This window comes from Lepidochelys olivacea, assembly GCF_965140295.1.
Source record: "Lepidochelys olivacea isolate rLepOli2 genome assembly, chromosome: 2".
In the NCBI taxonomy this organism is placed as follows: Eukaryota; Metazoa; Chordata; order Testudines; family Cheloniidae; genus Lepidochelys; species Lepidochelys olivacea.
The window spans coordinates 10649719-10672370 of record NC_140412.1 but is presented as its reverse complement, the minus strand read 5'-3'; the positions used below and the strand labels follow the sequence as shown (position 1 = coordinate 10672370).

The window sequence follows — 22652 nt, the reverse complement described above, 5'->3', positions numbered from 1 at the left end:
TTGTCCACCAGATTGCTTACTGTTGTTTACTGTTTTGGGTCTGATCTTTTGTGCTTCTTTCTCATCACCAGAGAAGGGGATTGGTGATGAGTTTCAGAAGCAATGGCTGGAGGCCTGCTCCTCACCAATATTGAAATACTTAGTGCCAGCCCTGAGCGAGAAGGGTCAGAAGATGGACAAAAGGCAGCGTGCATGAGGATGTGACGCAGTTTCACCTCTCTGTCCTTGTTTGTCGAGGGTTTAAAGTTCTTGCAAATCTGGCAGTGGTCTAGAATGTGACCCTCACCAATGCATTTAAGGAAGGTGGAATACAAGTCACTCATCAGCACAGATTTCTTGCAAGCCAGCACAAGGCATAAAACCCAGAGACAGAAGCATACTCTGGCCCTGTGAATAAGAGGAAACCCCGGCTCCAAGAAAAACAACCAAGAAGAGCTACACTAATCTTAACACTAGCAAAGGCCACTAACTTACCTATTTACAGAAAGGAAGATAATTTCCCTGTAAAAAGAAACTTGCAGAAGCAAGGCAATCTACTCTATCGATTGTGGGTGGTAAGAAGGAACTGAGCGTGGTCTCAGGCTGCGCTGCCTTTTATACCATCATGTAGCAATCACCAGCAGAAGAACTTTAACATACAGAATTAATTTTCATAAAATAGCTGTTGGCTCAAAAAAATACCTCAAATAAAAAGAAGATAATGAAACTGACTATATAGAATTGAGGTTTTACTCTTTATCAACTAATTATAATAGCAGCAAATACAATTACTGGAAGTACTTTCCATTCAGTATTGTTGATTAACTTTAGGCACCCGAAGTTTGAAAATGTTGACCTCTGACTATATTCCATATACTATGCTTGGGATGAAAGTCACTATAAATACAAAACTTTACATTTATCACCAATAAGAAACAGGTAAAAATCCACTTAGGAGAGAATGACCCAAACTTACTGTTTTCATTGGTATCCAGTAGCATGCAGAATACAGTCTAGAACAGCAAACAACACTAAAACCTTCACAATTTCAGTGAAGAGACACGGAAGAAGGTGCCCATTATAAAAGGAAATGTTTTATTTTCAAGCTATAGCAAGGTGAATATATAAGAACTATAGACATTCACATGGACTGTTTTACCACAAAGTGAGAGGTAGGTTACAGCTGGTATCTTATAAAATATCCAGCAGTTCCACACATCTCTCCATACATCTTATTAATTACATTCAGCAGCTTTTGTCTGTGTGCTGCTGTGGATATCTTGGGTTGCAAGGATGACTGGAAGCCTTACCTTGTTGCAGGAAGGGTACTGATGTGTGTAAAGAAGACAGATGGCTCCACTTCCACATGAAGGCCCAGAGATAGGTTCCTGTAATAGCCATCAGCATGTCCTGGTCCCCCAGAGTATTTGAAATTCAAAATGGCCTCCAGTGTCTGGAAAAATAATGGTAAATAAGTCATTAACTATGGCTCATTTCTGTGCATCATAATTGCTCAATCAAATTAGGTCATGGAAAATGTGCAGTAGTGATGAAATTTCTAAATAGAAAATTTAAAATCAAATAAAAATTGATTTATAACGTGTCACAAAAATTCTGGTAGCTTTTGAAACAAAGTTGTCATTCATACATTACACACAAAAATCTCTTTCTTTCTTAAAGTCCATTTTACAGTAGCATCTTACTGATTAACAGATATTACAATGGTGGGTGTATCTATGGTAGTGGTTTCCAATCACCAATATATTGCTTTTATTGGTGCTAATTCAGAATTTCATGAGTGCTACTCTAGACTCCGCACTTTTTCCTTAATGAGCTGCCTCCCATCACACCATTTCCATTTCACTGTGTGACCTCCTACTCACAATGGAGCGTTGGTGGATCCAAATCCAAGTTGCACTGGCTGTTGCAACAGAAGTCAGAGTGGAAAACCAGCTGTCGCCCAAAAAGGTTTAGAAGCACTGGCATGTGGTATAACTTCAACCACCAACGCAAAAAAGAAAAAGAAAGCAATATCACACCAACTAGATGCCATCACTTTTCAGAGGGTTCCACTTCAAGCTTCACAAAGCATTTTACAAAATCTGCAAATATTTGGTGCTACTGCTTACTCAGAAACCACTTCAGAACAGAGACCAGACGTAACTTGAAATTTCCTAGTTATGAAGGAACTTCATGTTGTGAAGCGCTCTAACACTGTTCTATTTCAGGTCATATTGAGGGAATGGACTAAAAATGTTTTTTTAATGTTAATAAAAAAATTCACTGAGGATTTATGTTAGTTAGCAATTCACTGTTCTGCAATAAGTGTGTATCTAAGTACCATATTATCCCATTCACAATGCATCCAGAACAGTGCAGCTTAACTTTGCTTCCTAATATAGCCCTAAAGCAGCACTTACAATATCAACAGAAGTAGCCACTGGGCACTCTGTGCAGTTACTTCTACTGCTTTTACAATAATTTCTCACTGGACGTTAATGAAGCTAAGCTTATGTCACTTCCGGAGTTGATCAATAGAAAATACAAAAATAAAAAAAAATGCAGACCCACTGAAAAAAAAAATTTCATTCTGCTTTTCCAGATGGCTTAATTAACAAACAACAGAGCTGGAATCATCAAGTCCAGAGAGCTGACACTGCTTAAGACTAAGTCGTAACTTGAGACAGAACCTCAACATTTAATTAGGAATTCTACAATGAAAAGCATGGAACTCTATGCTTTATTTTATTGCTATAATATTAATGACAGGTTTCAGAGTGGAAGCCGTGTTAGTCTGTATCAGCAAAAAGAACAGGAGTACTTGTGGCACCTTAGAGACTAACAAATTTATTTGAGCACAAGCTTTCGTGGGCTAAAGCCCACTTCATGAGATGCATGTAGTGGAAATTAGAGTAGGAAGATAGATACACACACACACACACACAGAACATGAAAAAAATGTGGGTTACCAAACAAGCTCTAAAGAGACTAATCGATTAAGGTGGGCTATTATCAGCAGGAGAAAAAAAACTTTTGTAGCGATAATCGGGATGGCACATTTACAACAGTTGACAAGGTGTGAGTAACAGTAGGGGGAAAATTAGCATGGGGAAATAGTTTTTAGTTTGTGTAATGACTCATCCACTCCCAGTCTTTATTCAAGCCTAAGTTAATGGTGTCCAGTTTGCAAATTAATTCCAGTTCTGCAGTTTCTCATTGGAGTCTGTTTTTGAAGATTTTTTGTTGAAGAATTACCACTTTCACGTCTGTAATTGAGTGTCCAGGGAGGTTGAGGTGTTCTCTGACTGGTTTTTGAACGTTACAGTTCTTCATGTCTGATCTGTGTCCATTTATTCTTTTGCATAGAGACTGTTCGGTTTGGCCAATGTACATGGCAGAGGGGCATTGCTGGCACATGATGGCATATATCGTATTGGTAGATGTGTAGGTGAACAAGCTTCTGATAGTGTGGTTGATGTGATTAGGTCCTATGATGGTGTCCCTTGAACAGATATGTGGACAGAGTTGGAAACAGGCTTTGTTGCAAGGATAGGTTCCCAGGTTAGTGTTTTTGGTCTGTGGTTGCCAGTGAGTATTTGCTTCAGGTTGGGGAACTGTCTGTAAGCAAGGACTGGCCTGTCTCCCAAGATCTGTGAGAGTGAGGGATCGTCCTTCAGGATAGGTTGTAGATCCTTGATGATGCGTTGGAGAGGTTTTAGTTGGGAGCTGAAGGTGACAGCTAATGGTGTTCTGTTACTTTCTTTGTTGGGCCTGTCCTGTAGTAGGTGACTTCTGGGAACTCTTCTGGCTCTGTCATTCTATTTCTTCACTTCCGCAGGTGGGTACTGTAGTTGTAAGGACGCTTGATAGAGATCTTGTAGGTGTTTGTCTCTGTCTGAAGGGTTGGAGCAAATGTTGTTGTATCTTAGAGCTTGGCTGTAGATAATGGATCGTGTGATGTGGTCTGGATGAAATCTGGAGGCATGTAGGTAGGCATAGGAGTCAGTAAGTTTCCAGGATAGGGTGGTGTTTATGTAACCATCGCTTATTAGCATTGTAGTGTCCAAGAAGTGGATCTCTTGTGTGGACTGGTCCAGGCTGAGGTTGATGGTGGGATGGAAATTGTTGAAATCATGGGTGAATTCCTCAAGGGCTTCTTTTCTATGGATCCAGATGATGAAGATGTCATCAATGTAGCACAATTAGAATAGGGGCATTAGGGGACGAGAGCTGAGGAAGCGTTGTTCTAAGTCAGCCATAAAAATGTTGGCATACTGTGGGGCCATGCGGGTACCCATAGCAGTGCCGCGGATTTCAAGGTATACTTTGTCCCCAAATGTGAAATAGTTGTGAGTGAGGACAAAGTCACAAAGTTCAGCTACCAGGTTTGCCGTAACATTATCGGGGATAATGTTCCTGACAGCTTGTAGTCTATCTTTGTGTGGAATGTTGGTGTAGAGGGCTTCTGCATCCATAGTGGCCAGAATGGTGTTTTCTGGAAGATCACCAATGGATTGTAGTTTCCTTAGGAAGTCAGTGGTGTCTTGAAGATAGCTAGGAGTGCTAGTCACACAGGCCTGAGGAGAGAGTCTACAGAGCCAGTCAATCCTGCTGTCAGGGTGTCAATGCCTGAGATGATGGGGCGTCCAGGATTTCCAGGTTTATGGATCTTGGGTAGCTGATAGAATACCCCTGGTCGGGGTTCTAGGGGTGTGTCTGTACAGATTTGTTCTTGTGCTTTTTCAGGGAGTTTCTTGAGCAGATGGTATTGTTTCTTTTGGTAACTCTCAGTGGGATCAGAGGGTAATGGCCTGTAGAATGTGGTGTTAGAGGTCTGCCTAGCAGTCTCTCGTTCGTATTCCGACCTATTCATGACAATGACAGCACCTCCTTTGTCAGCCTTTTTTATCATAGAATCATAGAATATCAGGGTTGGAAGGGACCCCAGAAGGTCATCTAGTCCAACCCCCTGCTCAAAGCAGGACCAATTCCCAGTTAAATCATCCCAGCCAGGGCTTTGTCAAGCCTGACCTTAAAAACCTCTAAGGAAGGAGATTCTACCACCTCCCTAGGTAACGCATTCCAGTGTTTCACCACCCTCCTAGTGAAAAAGTTTTTCCTAATATCCAATCTAAACCTCCCCCACTGCAACTTGAGACCATTACTCCTCGTTCTGTCATCTGATACCCTTGAGAACAGTCTAGAGCCATTCTCTTTGGAACCCCCTTTCAGGTAGTTGAAAGCCGCTATCAAATCCCCCCTCATTCTTCTCTTCTGCAAGCTAAACAATCCCAGCTCCCTCAGCCTCTCCTCATATGTCATGTGTTCTAGACCCCTAATCATTTTTGTTGCCCTTCGCTGGACTCTCTCCAATTTATCCAGATCCTTCTTGTAGTGTGGGGCCCAAAACTGGACACACTACTCCAGTTGAGGCCTCACCAATGTCAAATAGAGGGGAACGATCACGTCCCTCGATCTGCTCGCTATGCCCCTACTTATACATCCCAAAATGCCATTGGCCTTCTTGGCAACAAGGGCACACTGCTGACTCATATCCAGCTTCTCGTCCACTGTCACCCCTAGGTCCTTTTCCGCAGAACTGCTGCCTAGCCATTCGGTCCCTAGTCTGTAGCGGTGCATTGGATTCTTCCTTCCTAAGTGCAGGACCCTGCACTTATCCTTATTGAACCTCATCAGATTTCTTTTGGCCCAATCCTCCAATTTGTCTAGGTCCTTCTGTATCCTATCCCTCCCCTCCAGCGTATCTACCACTCCTCCCAGTTTAGTATCATCCGCAAATTTGCTGAGAGTGCATTCCACACCATCCTCCAGATCATTTATGAAGATATTGAACAAAACCGGCCCCAGGACCGACCCTTGGGGCACTCCACTTCATACCGGCTGCCAACTAGACATGGAGCCATTGATCACTACCCGTTGAGCCTGACAATCTAGCCAGCTTTCTACCCACCTTATAGTGCATTCATCCAGCCCATACTTCCTTAACTTGCTGACAAGAATACTGTGGGAGACCGTGTCAAAAGCTTTGCTAAAGTCAAGAAACAATACATCCACTGCTTTCCCTTCATCCACAGAACCAGTAATCTCATCATAAAAGGCGATTAGATTAGTCAGGCATGACCTTCCCTTGGTGAATCCATGCTGGCTGTTCCTGATCACTTTCCTCTCATGCAAGTGCATCAGGATTGATTCTTTGAGGACCTGCTCCATGATTTTTCCGGGGACTGAGGTGAGGCTGACTGGCCTGTAGTTCCCAGGATCCTCCTTCTTCCCTTTTTTAAAGATTGGCACTACATTAGCCTTTTTCCAGTCATCCGGGACTTCCCCGGTTCGCCACGAGTTTTCAAAGATAATGGCCAATGGCTCTGCAATCACAGCCGCCAATTCCTTCAGCACTCTCGGATGCAACTCGTCCGGCCCCATGGACTTGTGCACGTCTAGATTTTCTAAATAGTCCCTAACCACCTCTATCTCCACAGAGGGCTGGCCATCTCTTCCCCATTTTGTGATGCCCAGCGCAGCAGTCTGGGAGCGGACCTTGTTAGTGAAAACAGAGGCAAAAAAGCATTGAGTACATTAGCTTTTTCCACATCCTCTGTCACTAGGTTGCCTCCCTCATTCAGTAAGGGGCCCACACTTTCCTTGGCTTTCTTCTTGTTGCCAACATACCTGAAGAAACCCTTCTTGTTACTCTTGACATCTCTTGCTAGCTGCAGCTTCAGGTGCGATTTGGCCCTCCTGATATCATTCCTTCATGCCCGAGCAATATTTTTATACTCTTCCCTGGTCATATGTCCAACCTTCCACTTCTTGTAAGCTTCTTTTTTATGTTTAAGATCCACTAGGATTTCACCATTAAGCCAAGCTGGTCGCCTGCCATATTTACTATTCTTTCGACTCATTGGGATGGTTTGTCCCTGTAACCTCAACAGGGATTCCTTGAAATACAGCCAGCTCTCCTGGACTCCTTTCCCCTTCATGTTAGTCCCCCAGGGGATCCTACCCATCCGTTCCCTGAGGGAGTCGAAGTCTGCTTTTTTGAAGTCCAGGGTCCGGATCCTGCTGCTTACCTTTCTTCCCTGCGTCAGGATCCTGAACTCAACCAACTCATGGTCACTGCCTCCCAGATTCCCATCCACTTTTGCTTCCCCTACTAATTCTACCCGGTTTGTGAGCAGCAGGTCAAGAAAAGCGCCCCCCCCCCAGTTGGCTCCTCTAGCACTTGCACCAGGAAATTGTCCCCTACGCTTTCCAAAAACTTCCTGGATTGTCTATGCACCGCTGTATTGCTCTCCCAGCAGATATCAGGAAAATTAAAGTCACCCATGAGAATCAGGGCATGCGATCTAGTAGCTTCCGTGAGCTGCCGGAAGAAAGCCTCATCTACCTCATCCCCCTGGTCCGGTTGTCTATAGCAGACTCCCACCACTACATCACTCTTGTTGCTCTCACTTCTAAACTTAATCCAGACACACTCAGGTTTTTCTACAGTTTCGTACTGGAGCTCTGAGCAGTCATACTGCTCCCTTACATACAGTGCTACTCCCCGACCTTTTCTGCCCTGCCTGTCCTTCCTGAACAGTTTATAACCATCCATGACAGTACTCCAGTCATGTGAGTTATCCCACCAAGTCTCTGTTATTCCAATCACGTCATAGTTCCTTGACATCACCAGGACCTCCAGTTCTTTCTGCTTGTTTCCAAGGCTTTGTGCATTCGTATATAAGCACTTGAGATAACCTGTTGATCGCCCCTCATTCCCAGTATGAGGCAGAAGCCCTCCCCTCATAGACATTCCTGCCTGTGCTTCCTCCCAGTATCCCGCTTTCCCACTTACCTCAGGGCTTTGGTCTCCTTCCCCCGGTGAACCTAGTTTAAAGCCCTCCTCACTAGGTTAGCCAGCCTGCTGGCAAAGATGCTCTTCCCTCTCTTCGTAAGATGGAGCCCGTCTCTGCCCAGCACTCCTCCTTCATGGAACACCATCCCATGGTCAAAGAATCCAAAGCCTTCTCTCCGACACCACCTGCGTAGCCTTTCGTTGACTTCCACGATTCGACGGTCCCTACCCAGGCCTTTTCCTTCCATGGGGAGGATGGACGAGAACACCACTTGCGCCTCCAACTCCTTTATCCTTCTTCCCAGAGCCACGTAGTCCGCAGTGATCCGCTCAAGGTCATTCTTGGCAGTATCATTGGTGCCCACGTGGAGAAGCAGGAAGGGGTAGCGATCCGAGGGCTTGATGAGTCTCGGCAGTCTCTCTGTCACATCGCAAATCTTAGCCCCTGGCAAGCAGCAGACTTCTCGGTTTATGATCTCAGAGATGTTCCTGAGGCTGTGGATGGCATTGTGTTCTGCACAGCTGAGGTTATGGGGCAAGTGATGTTGCTTTTCCACAATTTCCACAATATCACTTGCCCCATAACCTCAGCTGTGCAGAACACAATGCCATCCATAGCCTCAGGAACAACTCTGACATCATAATCAAATTACTCTCAAATTAGAAAATTCCAGCATGAACATTGCCCATGCACCCCTAACTCAGCCCCTTGTGCAAATGCATGATGATACAGACTTTAATTACATGCAGAAGTAACTGTGAAACGTTTGGTGTAACTTGCTCAGTTTCACATAAGAACTCTAGTTCAGAGGCAAAGATAGAATCCAAGTCTCCAGGTGAGTGACAGTCAACTTCCTTAGCCATAAGACCAGCCTTTCTCTTCCCGCAGTTGACTACCTAATTCACTACAAAACTTCCAACTTCTGCAACAAATGAGGTAACAGACTCCTTCCCTATACATCCCTATCGATCCATTCTGTGCATGGAATAAACAAGGCATCCTGTGTAAAAAATAATATGCAATCACGTAACTGAACCCTTTTCTTCACTGTATATTTAATTGCTACTGTTATCTGTGAAGCTCTATGTTTCACCACTCAGTGCCATGTTGACCAACTTACTGGAAATAATTAAACTAAACTGTATTCAAACAAAACATTTTTTTTTTTATCTTGCAACTTTTAAATTACTTCTTTTTTAATTCTGTAATGGAAAACTGAGTAGGGACTCAGATTTATAATTTCCTACTTTTTGAAAAAGGTAAATATTCAGAAAGCCATAGATTTGTAAGTATATAAAAATATACAATACAAGGAGCTTTAATTTTATATCTTATTTTCATGTAACCATTTTTGAGAAAAGTAACAATTACCCTTTGAAAAGAAACAGTGTAACTTACACAGCACAAACCCCAAGGAGCACAGCAGGAGCTCCTTAAAACTCATTACATTTCTTCCTGTGACCCTTCATTATAACTTTATGATAGTCTGAGGTAAACCAGTTTTCAAAGGCAGCCGTTGCCATGACTACCAGGTAAGCAATCAGTGCTCTCCCAAGTATGCAAACAAAATGGAGGGCATGAGAGACGAGTGGATGATTATTTTTGATGTCACAATGTTACTGCTCAGGGAAGAGCAGGAGCCTTTAAATGTACAGTGCTGTGTGAAAAGAAATCAGGCTTTTCCAGTGTTCCAGTTTTCCCAAATTTCCTTTAAACCCAACAACATAGAAACACTCAAACTCATATGAATTTATTCCACATGCACATTAATTAGTGGCTGAAATTTGGTACAAGTTCCCTATAGTATGTTTCAGATTTAAAATGTGAGACACGGACCCTGTAAAACAGAAAATTCCGATGCAAAGTTAAGTATGGTCTTACTACTGCAAGAGCATAATAAGCACTGTCAGCTATTTACAAAAGTTAGCCCTGCAGAAACAACAACTAAATGAGACTGAGATGCAGATTCTATTAATCTTGAGCATCAAAAGAATCACTTCCCAAGTGTCTATAAATTAAATCATTCCAAGCCTACAGTAAGCAATGAGGTTGCACAGGTGTCACTTGAGACGATAATTTTGCCTGCAAAATCTTTACTACTGATGATGATACACAAGTGGGAAAGAAATGAACTTGAGTTGTAGAGCCCATTATTAAAGATGTATTCCTCATGTAGGTACTTAAATACTGTAATCAAGTCACCCCCTAACCTTCTCTTTGTTAAGCTAAATAGACTGAGCCCCTTGAGTCTATCACTCTAAGGCATGTTTTCCAATGCTTTAATAATTCTTAAAAAGAAAAGGAGTACTTGTGGCACCTTAGAGACTAACCAGTTTCCACGGTATGCATCCGATGAAGTGAGCTGTAGCTCACGAAAGCTCATGCTCAAATAAATTGGTTAGTCTCTAAGGTGCCACAAGTACTCCTTTTCTTGTTGCGAATACAGACTAACACGGCTGTTACTCTGAAACCTGTTAATAATTCTTCTGGCTCTTCCATGAACCATCTCTAATTTATCAAAATCCTTCTTGAATTGTCAACACCAGAACTGGACAGAGTAATCCAACAGCATCACAGTAGTGACAAATACAGAAGTAAAATAACCTCTTTACTCCTTCTTGAGACACCCTGTTTATTCATCCGATTAGCCTTTTGGCCACAGAGTTACATGGGTGAGCACATGTTCAGCTGAAGTCTTTAACAAAGTCACTGCTTCCAATGATACAGTCCCCCATCCTGTAAGTTTGGCCTATATTCTTTATTCTTACACGGATACATTTACATTTAGCCATATTAAAACACATATTGTTTACTTGCACACAGTTTACCAAGCAATCCAGATCACTCTATCATTGACCTGACCTATCCTCTTCCTTATTTATCACTCCCCCAATTTGTCGGTCATCTGTAAACTTTATCAGATGTTTTCCTCCTAGTCATTAATAAAAATGTTAAATAGCATATGGCCAAGAACTGATCCCTGCAGAACTTCACTGGAAACACACCCACTGTTCAATGATGGTTCCTCACTTATAATTACATTTGGAGACCCATCAGTTAGTCAGCCTTTAATCCATTTAATGCATGCTATGTTAATTTTATTAGAGAGACAGGAGGATGAGGTAATATTTTTTATTGGACCAACTTCTGTTGGTGAGAGAGAACACCAACGGAAGCTGATCAATAAAAGATATTACCTCACCAATCTTGTGTCTCTAATATACTGGGACAGATATGACTACACCACCACATTAATTTTATATCATTCAATATTTTTAATCAAAATGTTGTGTAATATGTAATACTAAGTCAAACACCTAACAGAAGTCTAATTATATTACATCAACATTATTGCCTTTATCATTCAAACTGGTAATCTCATCAAAAAAGATATCAGTAGTTTGACAGACTTTCCATAAACCCACGCTGACTGGCATTAATTATATTACCTTCCTTTAATTCCATATTACTCAAGACCCATATGAGCCACTCCATTATCTTGCATGGGACTGATCTTGCTATACCAGTTTAATAGTGTAGGGGCTTCTTTTTTCAATGGGACATGTACACCAGCTACCACCAGATTATGTGTAAATCAATTTAGAATCTTTTAATTTAGTTTTCTGTGAATTCACAGAAAGGAGCGATCAAGAAGAAATACCTTATAACTTATGTATAGCTTCTATTTGGTTTTTCTTGCAGATCAAAAAAGCTACTTACCCAGATTCTGCACCTTAGGTCACAATTTTAATTATTTTATTTAATTATTTGAAATGTATTGATTAAAATAAATTCAGATACCTGAAGCTCTTCAAATTAACAACAGTAAGAGGTATTTGTATAGTTTTTTTAATCCATGAAGAACTTTGCAAACATTAACTAAGCTTCATAATACCCATCTGAGTGGTGAGATAAGTTATAGTATCCCCCGTGTACAGATGGTGAAGTTACTCAGGATTTACATTGATGCACCTGACATCAGAATTTGAAATAGGGCACATATGCAATTTTCTCACGTCACAGAGGAAGTTAGTGTCAGAACCAGGTTTTGAACTTACTCCTGTGAGCTTTATAAAATGCAACATGCACACTCAGATTTAAGTGAGAAATTACCTGGGAGTGGGAACTATTCTGTACTTTTTCACCAAAGGGAAAGAGGAGAGAAATGCTTTAGGATGACATTTAAAAATCTCATACATTTGTATCACTGTCCTGTGGCAACCATGTTAAAAACACAAGTGCCTCACATGTACTACAGGGAAGATTAGGTAACACAAGAAGTTAACTCACCTTGTGCAGTGACAATGGTTCTTCAAAATGTGTTTTTCTATGGGTGCTCCACTGTGGGTGTGTCTGCGTCTCTGTACTGCTAATCGGAGAACTTTGGGAGCAGTCCGTCCAGCCCCCACATGTACTTCCCCTCACCTGCCACGAGGCTAGCCAGCGCATGCAGGTAATCACTCCTTAGTTCCTTCTCTACTGCAGTCAACTATTAGAACTCCGAAGTGGGGAAGGGAGGGAAGAGGGGGGTTGTGGGGCACCCATAGGAATACACATCTTGAAGAACCATCGTTACTGCACAAGGTAACTTCTTTTTTTTCTTGGAGTAGTGTCCCTATGGGTGCTCCATTGTAGGTGACTCCCAAGAAGTGCCCACCACTGGAGTCTGGGAATTTGATAGTACTGTGACACTGAATTTGGCATTTGCAGCCAAATCCCCCAGGATGGCATAGTGTTCTGAAAAGGTGTGTACAGATGCCCAGGTAGATGCTCTAAAGATTTCTAAGATACAGATACTCTTGAAGAAGGTGACAGATGAGGAGACTGGCCTCGTAGAATGCGTGTGTACTGAAGATGGGGGTGTTATGTTATGCGATTGGTAACTGAGATTAATACAGCCTGAGACACACTTAGAGAGTCTCTGAGCTGAACTCGCTGCACCTTTTGACCAATCCGCAATGGCGAGAAAGAGACTCAGGGATTTTCTGAAGGCTCTTGTCCTGTCCAAATAGAAAGCCAAGGCTCTCATCATGTTGAGTGTATGGATGATGACTTCCCTATTATCCTGATGAGATTTGAGATAAAAGGCTGGAAGCTGAATAAGCTGATTTATGTAGAATGCGGAAGTCACCTTGCAAGTGAACTTTGGATGTGGTTTAAGTGTGACTTTGTCAAGAAAGAACATAGTGAAAGGGGGATGCACCATCAAAGCTGGTATTTCCCCAATCCTTCTTGCAGAGGTGATGGCAATGAGGAACGCTATCTTCATGGAAAGGTGAGTTAATGAACAAGTGGCCCTGGGTTCAAATGGTGGCCTAGTCAGACCTTTTAATACTACGTTGAGATCCCATTGAAGAGTGGGAGGTCTGGGTTGTATGAAGAGTTTTCACTATGCCTTTGAGAAAGCTCTTTGTAGTTGGATGAGAGAAGATTGAATATCCTTCTACCTGCTGATGGAAGGTTCCAATTGCTGCTAGATGAACCTTCAGCAAACTGATAGAGAGTCACGACTTTTTGAGAGTCAATAGGTAGTCAAGAATGACACGTGAGGTGGATGTATTAGGGATCCCACCAAATCTGGAATCTCTTCCATGTCTCTAGATAGGTATGGCAAGTAGCTCCTTTCCTACTGTGCAACAACACCTCCTGGACCTCCTCAGAGTAAGATGTCTCTTTGTGCTGGAACTATGAAGGAGCCAGGCTCTGAGCTGCAGAATCCATCGGTTGGGATTGAGAGCGTGTCTCTCGTTCTGTGATAGAAAGTAAGGAGTGATTGGAATAGTCATTGGTGGTCATAGTGCAAGCTGTGATAGGTAAGGTACCATGTTTGTCTGGGCCAGGTGGGAGCAATCAGTACGACGTTTGCTCTTTCAACTTCCAGCAGGACCTTTGGTAATAGAGGCAATAGGGGAAAGGCTTAAAGAAGGCCCTTGTCCCATGGAAGGAGGAAAGCCTCTCCCATGGAGTGTCATCCGATCCCTGCTCTGGAGCAGTACTGAGGACTTTTCTTGTTAGTAATTAGCAAATAGGTCTATTATCAGTGTCCCCCCATTGTTGGAATATGTTGTGGAGTATTACCAAATCTATCTCCCATGTGCTCGCGTGGGAATTTGCAGCTGAGACCGTTCGCCATCATGTTGTGTATTACTTATAAGAAGGCCGCTGATATTAAAGGTATTCTTGGAGATACAACAGTTCCATAGTTTTAGTGCTTCTACTTACAGGAATGAGACCTGGTGCCTCCCTGATGGTTTATGTAATAAATCCAGGCAATATTGTCTATCCATGACCCTTATGTGTGTATCTTTGATCAGCGTTTCTGACTGCTCTGAGTTTGAGCAGGTTGGCTCTGCTGAAGACTATTTGCCTTGTATTATGCCACCATTGAGATGTGTACCCCATCCTACGAGGGATGCATCAGTAGTCAGAAGCAGAGACGAGAAAAACTGAACAAACCAAATTCCCGTACAGATATTTATTGAATCCTTCCACCAGTCCCAGGATTGCTTGACCCTGGTGCACATTGATAGTAGTTTGCTTATATTGTCTCTGTTCGACCTCTAAACCAAACCACACCATGCTTGGAGGCATCTCATCAGCAGACTGGCTTGAGCAACCACCGATGTGCCCATGGCCATATTCCCTAGGAGCTGGAGATAATGTCTGGCTGAAATTTGGGGCTGGATTGTACTGTCTCTATCAACAAGAAGAGACTGAGAAATTTGTGATGTGGGAGGAGCCCCTTTGCCTGAATGGACTCAGCTTCTAGGAATTCTAGCCTCTGTACCAGTGTTAATGTCAATTTTTGTTTGTTGATCTATAGGCCCAGATTCTGAAACAGGTCCAGTGTAGTTTGAGTGGCTCACTGGGCCTCTGCGAAGGCCCGCGCTCTAAGAAGGCAGTCGTCCAGATAAGGATAAATCATAATGCCTTGAGACTGTAAGTGGGCCACCACTACTGTGAGGACCTTGGAGAATACTCTGGGAGCCAATGAGAGGCCAAAATGGAGTACTCTCTATTGGTCTTGACCTAGCATGAACCCAAGATAACGTCTGTGGCTCAGTATGATCACGATGTGAAAATATGCATCTTGGAGGTCGAGGGCCGAGAATCAGTCTCCTTTGTTCAACTCTGGATTGATCGTTGATAATGTGATCATCTTGAACTTCTGAGCTTTGATAAACTTGTTTAGTGCTCCAGTATGGATCTCCAACCCCCTTTTTTCTTTGGTTACAGGAAGTAACAAGAGTAGAAGCCTTTGGTGATGAGATGTGTGGGCACTGGCTCTATGGATCCTACGCTGAAATCGTGGTTTATCTCCTGACGTAGCAAACTCTTATGAGAAGGGTCCCTGAAGAGGGACAGGGAAGAGTGTTTGGGAGGGAAGAGGGGGGAGAAACGGATGGAGTAGTCATCTCAGATGATCTTGAACACTCATATGTCGGAGGTTATCCATTCCCAGGTGCTGAAGAACAGGGAGAGATCATTTCTGAAGAGATGGGTGGGGTTTTCCGGCGTGAAATAAAGAGAGTGTTCTACAGGCACCTCAACCAACCTGTCAAAACTGTCTTTCAGGTAGAGGGGTGAGAGGAAGTTTGCTGAGATCCTGATGTCTTATCTGTGGAACCTGGGCTTCTTCCTCTGGGGTTTATATGATCTCTCTACATATTGAGATGGATATTGTGAGCGAGGCTTGAATGGTGACTGAGGGCTGTGAATTTTTTTGTACCGAAATGTATAGATCCTGTGGGACAGAAGAATAGCCCTTGAATCTTTTAAATGTGTGGAGTGATGTGTCAGTCTTTTCAGCAAATAATTTCGTCCACTCAAAGGGAAGGTTCTCTACCATCGTTTAGACCTCCTTGGGGAAGCCAGACAGATAAAGCCACGAGGCCTGTCTCATCACAATGGCAGTCAAAATAAAACATGCCAACATGTCAGCTGCATCAAGTGCAGACTGGAGACACATTTTTGCCATCATCTGGCTCTTGTTAACCAAGGCTTTACATTGTTCCTTGTGAGAATCGGGAAGCTGTTCAATAAAAGAACTAAACTTCACATAGTTCTAATAGTCATATCTGTCACCACTCTGAATTGGAAGGTGGTCAAGAAATAGGCCTTCCTGCCAAACAGGTCCAGGCACTTCCAGTCCCGGTCATAAGGCGTGGACTTAAAGTGGTGTTGGTGGCCTTCATAGTAAACTGCATCCACAATGATTGAATTGGCAGGTGGGTATCAGAACAGGAATTCCATATCCTTTGCTGGCACATAATATTTCTTGTCTCCCATTACAAGTTGGAGGAACAGACGCAAGGGTATGCCATATCAACCTTGGTGGGGTCCAGCAGAGCCTCATTAATAGGGAGGGCCACTCTGGAGGAGGTGGAGGAATGTAGAATGTCCACCAGCTTGTAGCGCGACTCACAAACCTCTTGTTACGGTATTTGGAGTGGCTCTGCCACCCTCTGTGCCAAGTCCTGGAATAGTTTAAAGTAATCCACCATGGTGAAAATGATGAGAAGTGGACTGGAGGAGTGACTTCCTCCTCACCTTCGGCCTCTGGTTCTTCCCTTGCCTGCTTGGGAACTTGAGAAGTTGAGGCAGCAGCCGAAGGAGGGTACTTCCTTGGCTGCTGGTAGGCCACACCAGAGGTGATGGAGACCTATTGCCTTTGGGCCTGCCAGGGTCCCTGTACTGCTACTGTGATGGAAAGGTGGTTGGTTCCACGATTGCCTGAACTGAGGAGGCTGTTAATCAGAGGGGTCGCATGCCCGTGTCCATACTGAAACTGGGCTCCACGTGGCAGGTGCAATGAGAGTTGAGAAGAGATGTCCTCTTGCTCAGTTTCTGAAAAGAGCAGTATGTGGTACAAAGGCTCTGGGGGAACTCGGTACCAGGGTCCCGGTACTGAACAGAGGAAAGTCCGGTGCATCAGTCATCGAAAGTTCCGTTGCACACCAGAAATCTGGCAGTGCGGAGGGCGTTGATACCGGTGGAGACTATTGATGATACTGACCAAACCAGTGATAGTTTCCAGCTCAACTGGGGCTCACTATGGGGACTTTTCTTAGAGGCCTTACATGAGTGGCTCGCAGGCATTTCTCTGAGCGCACCTCACTTTGAAGTGGAGAATTGCGGTGAGAGCTCCCGCCAGGACTTCAGTGGCTGAAGGGCTGATTCCATGACTAGGAGTTTGAGGCTCAGTTCTCTGTCCTTCCTGGATCTGGGCTTCAGTTGTTGACACAAGCCACACTTCTGTGAAATGTGTTTCTCTGCCAAGCAGCGAATGCATTGGAAGTGTCCATCAGTAACTGGGATACATTCCTTGCAACTGAGGCACTTTTTGAAGCCACAGGGGTCGATGGAAGACAAAATCCATTTCTTTTCTTCTTTTTCTATATTTTTTAGGCAATAGACAAAATAAAATGTAAACAAAGTAAAGAAAGGAAAAAGACTTCAAGAGAAGCTAAAATTAGCAATTCTAAGAGTTAACCATCTATGGAGTTACAGCTCTAACTTCGTCTCAAGCCAAAGTGGTTGAGAAGGAACTGAGGAGGGTTGCCTGCGCACCCTGGCTACCCTCATGGCAGACAGGGAGCAGCACATTAGCAGGCCGAACAGACTGCTACCAAAGTTCTCCAATCAGCAGCGCAGGGATGCAGACACACCTATGGTGAAGCACCCATAGGGACCCTATTCAAAGAAGAATATAAGTGATTCATTAAAGAGAGGACAACACAAAGAATGGGGATCCTCCTTGGAGGCCATAGAATAAAATTTTCTATACAATCCTATATTTCTACACTTCTAGCATATCTACTCATTTGCATTCTGTCATGTCCCCAAAAAGACACATTTACTGGAAGACCTGCAGGTCAGAAGGTATTTATTAAATCAAATTTCTTTCCTTTGACAGTTGTACAAAGCCCTTAATATCAAGCATTGGATTTTAGATGATTTCCAGATTAATCCCAAATTAAACAATGAGCATGTAAAACCAGAGACGGTAGAAGTGGTAGATAGCTCAACGAAGACAAAAAAAACCTCAGCTTATCTAAAATATAGGAGATCCATACTCAGAACATGAAAATTTCTATTTCAGGTCTTAAATAATACTAGCAGCTGTTCATTTTCCATGGAATCAAATAGAACCAGTTAGAAATCTGCAATAAGATAAATGTCTGGTTCACCTATATTTTACACCAAGGAACCACACAGCTGTGTGGGTGAATTTACTCTGAAAATATCAGTAAATCTGTGAAATTCAATCACTATTGAGTGCTCCCTCCAAGGCCTTTCCTCCTAACTAACCAATCCAAAAAATAAATAAAGCAAAACAATGCCCTAGTGTGAAATTGCCATCTGACGACTTGCACAAGTGGTAGGACGGCCATTTGCAAAAATTAATGGACACTCTATATATCAAGACTTCATTACACTGGGCAGAAATGTTTTAGTGATAAACCACAGAACACCAAAGAAAATCGTATTTATCACAGTAATTCTCTTGAAACATTTTGTTCACCAAGACAGCTTCCATAGACAGTGGAACTTTATTCTTTAACACAATTATTTTCTCTCTGCCTGTTTTTGGAAATCCTTGTCATTACGTATCTCAGGTTATAATATGTTGCAGAGAAATCAAAGTATAATTATCAAAAGAACAAACTGCCACTCAAGCCATAGAATTTATCAAATTACTTTTAATATTTGGCAATGAAGACTTCTAGTTAACAATAACAGGTGGAATTATCAAAAGTGCTTACCCTGACTTAGCCGTATTTCTAACACTCCTTAAAACAGTTATGTTAGACAAGCAAAACAGATGGCTAGAATGTTCAAGAGCATGTCTTTTCATATTTGTTTTACTAGCATTTCAATCAATCACTTTGAATCAGGTGACTTGTAATACAGTAACAAAGGGTCTGCCTTGTTTTATATACTATATTCAGGAGTAAATAGGAAATGTACACCCCAGCTAAAGGTGAGTTTCCACATTAGTTTACAGGGTATTATTGTTTATATAGATCCTATTGTCTGCTAGGGTCATTGCAGAGGGACTAGATCAGGACCCTAACTTAACCATTGACAATGCAAGAGAACATATAAAAGAGTGTTGAAAAGAGAGAGATGAAAGGCAGTGTCATTGTGTTGGGAAGCTAAGCATGTGTCTTGTGGTTCAACAATTTTTGTATGCTAGTTAATTAGTGGGGGCTCTATTTTGTTTAAAGTAGAACTAAGTCCAATACAGTTTTTAAATGCTTAAAAAACAATTTCAGGCAAACTAGCAAAAAGCCTACAATAATTCTCTGAAAGGACCGGTCTACCTGAAAATGTTTAATTTTAAGGCTCACCTCTGCATACGTATAAAGTTTGAGCAAGTATTTTTAGACGTGTTGTAAGAAAAATTTAAGGTAACACAGTCTCAGGCTGCGACCAAACTTCAAACATTTCTGTAAGCAAAGAACATATGGAACTGGGGTTTATAAAAAAATATCACTTGCTACTAAACACCTCCTAATAATATAATTAGAGTCAGTTATAAGAAAAATCAAAACTGAAAAGTCTGAAGCTTTTCTTTAGTAATTCAGAACATTTTTAATTGCTCAGCACCATCAAATGTGTTCTGTACAAAACCATGTCACATTGAGTGTGATATTTAGATCTATTAGTAATCAGCTGAACTCTATTTAGAATGATACACTGGTAAGGCAAATAATTAATAAAATTTCCACTTACTCCCACTTAGTAATGAAAAATGCTGTATACCTGCATTAAGTAGCACTTTAACTGTTGCTTATGGAAAATGGCAAAGAGAAACATATTAAACAACAGGTTTAGATCAACAGGTTCTGGTCTTAATTAAATTTATTTTTCCATCCTTATAAAATCTGCAATGTGTAATTAAAGCTCTACTAAATAAAAGACACTAATGCACTGTCAAATATGAGGCTGGCTTGAAGCAATTAAAGGAAATAACCTATTAAAACAAACGAAGGTTTCCATTAAGAGACCCAACATTTCCAATCGAAAAGCTAATCAATATTGAATGACCATATATTTTATACTTATACAGAACCTTCCCATCTGAGGTTACTTTACATTTAATAAGCCATTACTTTATAAAGAATAAACAAACCTTTAACATCCTTCTGAAATACATAAGTGCTTTTAAATCCATTTTACCGATAGATAGACTAAGGCAGATATTAGTGCAGAGACTCTTCCAAGAACACACCACAAGTTAATAGCAGACTCAGGAAGAGAATTCAGCAATCCCTATTTCCAGGAACCTGCTATTACCATTAGTAACATTTGATCTGTCCCTACATACAACCTGCAACAAGGAGACCCTCCTGAGAAAGAAGTGCCAGACACCTCCATTGTGTTATTCTCCCCTTGCCAGGACCCTACAGAGCTCTCCATAGAGTTGAGATATCTGTGAGAAGAAAGGGCAAAGAATGATTTTGGGTGAGGACTAGGAAATGCACATCATCCACTTCTGTGCCAAGCAGATTTTCCCCAGCCTGGGACTGTAACAGCTCTTCCACTGAGAACGTTACACAAGGGGGATACATCTTTAAGGGATGTTCCTGGGCAGCTGCAGCCCCGTGAGTCCCTCGTAACATGGCTCCATTCGTACGTGCTGCCGGGCAGTGGGGAGGAAAGAAACCTGCCTGGATTTTGGCTTGCAAAGGGATTGGCATCCTGTGGATCCTCTAGGTTTGGAAGTTGGGCAGATGGATTAATTTTGTAGCAGAACTAACCCAAACTAGAGTGTAATGCTCAGGAAAGAACAGCAGAAAGAGTGATCCAACCAACTATTATCTAATGAATAATACTAATACTCTGTGTGCGCATGTTACATTTACTTCGCTAGGTTATACTCGTGAAGTAAGAAAGTATTGGTATTTTAATTATTTATATGTAAAGTCTCTACAATCAACAGTAATCAAAAGGAGAAATGGAACCCAGTACCACCCGGCAACTTTGGCAGTCTATGAGCAAAATCTTGAAATTGCCGGATATGCGCGCTCTCTCTCAGGATGTACGCATTGCCAAAAATAACATCTACTATAAAACAAGATACCAGAGTGGGACTAAATAAGAAAGAATCTTGGAGCTCAAACGCATGTTATAAGTGTATGGGGTAATCTACTAGTGCTATTATTGACACAGGAAGAGGAAGAGAAAAAAGTACACAAGCAGGAACATAAGAGCACGTAAAGATACTATGAAGTACCACCACCAAGCCAGAACTAAACAAACCTCTACTTCACTCTAGTAGTGGTTGTAAATTTATTAACTTACTATTACTTATAATATTAAACCTCATACTTGATGACAATTTATTCAGTTTCACAGTGACATTCACTTACAAAAAGAAAAGGAGTACTTGTGGCACCTTAGAGACTAACCAATTTATTTGAGCATGAGCTTTCGTGAGCTGTAGCTCACAAAAGCTCATGCTCAAATAAATTGGTTAGTCTCTGAGGTGCCGAAAGCTCATGCTCAAATAAATTGGTTAGTCTCTAAGGTGCCACAAGTACTCCTTTTCTTTTTGCGAATACAGACTAACACGGCTGTTACTCTGAAACCATTCACTTACAAGAATCCCCAAGCCAGCATAGCAAACAGATAGGCTAAAACTTAAATGGCCTTCACACCTTATGCCCACACACACCTCCACACAAACACTCCATAACTTTGGGGAAATTTGGATCTAAACTTTAAAGCTGCCTCCTTCCCTATATCGGGCCAAATCAAAACGCTAACTCCAAATATTTACAACATTTGGGGAAAATTTGAATCTGGATTCAAACCTTCAGGCCAGGGTTAATCTCTGACAACTAGAATGAAATAATCAGGACAAACTGGAGGTAATGTCATAAAATAAAAAGGCAATGGCAGGAGGAAGACCATAAACTGAGTCCTCAACCCCCAGAGTTCAGTAAAGGAGGAGGAGCCAGGCCCAACACACAAGAGTCAGCAGTGGGACTCCAACCCTGGACTGCAGTGGGGAGTGTCAGCCCAACTTGTGAGGACAGAAGGACCTGCTCTTTCAGCACCAAAGGATGAAAAGAATACTGCCAGCCCATTTCCTGGCACAGAAGAGGAGGTATTCTGAGACCCGCCACATACAGAATTCTTGAAGGGGATGCACATCAGCACTGGTCAGTTGCAAAAGAAAATACAGTGGGAAAATGACACAGGGACAAAATACCTGTGCAAATATCACTTTACCAATGTAAAAACAGAATGCTGTGCTCCATACAATTACATTAATGCTCAAGATATTTTAGACTGTTTTACAGTAATGGTTACCTGCACCAAGCTAAAATTGCATTGACATGTATAGGATCTAGCTATGCAATGTCCACTACCCTTAATATGGCCATGTAGAAAAAAATAAATTCACTCGGTACTGAAAATATACTCAAGCATAATATATACCACATCTGTAGAAATGAGATTCATTTTATAATAGGCAGAAGCTCCCCTCAGTGTGTGCTCAGAACTTCCACAAGTTAATGAAAACCCAGACAAGATTTTGCTCTTTGATTTGTATAACTAGAGCTTTAATCTTAGCAAATCATATTTATTAGCCAGATTTTTTTCCATAATCAGACTAGACAATCCAGTCTAGTCTGCATAGACAATCCAGGAAGTTTTTGGAAAGCGTAGGGGACAATTTCCTGGCGCAAGTGCTAGAGGAGCCAACTAGGGGGGGCGCTTTTCTTGACCTGCTGCTCACAAACCGGGTAGAATTAGTGGGGGAAGCAAAAGTGGATGGGAATCTGGGAGGCAGTGACC

The 22652-nt window shown here is 42.1% G+C and overlaps 1 protein-coding gene across 2 annotated transcripts in view; it reads right to left on the bottom strand.

The window, feature by feature from the left end:
• The window catches only part of TRAPPC9 (trafficking protein particle complex subunit 9), an 832591-nt gene that overhangs the window by 503304 nt on the left and 306635 nt on the right, over nucleotides 1-22652 (bottom strand). For both annotated transcript variants that reach the window (XM_084622016.1, XM_084622015.1), the window contains exon 18: nucleotides 1290-1432. In XM_084622016.1, the coding sequence (XP_084478142.1) occupies nucleotides 1290-1432 (143 nt within the window). The remainder of the gene's footprint in view (nucleotides 1-1289; nucleotides 1433-22652) is intronic.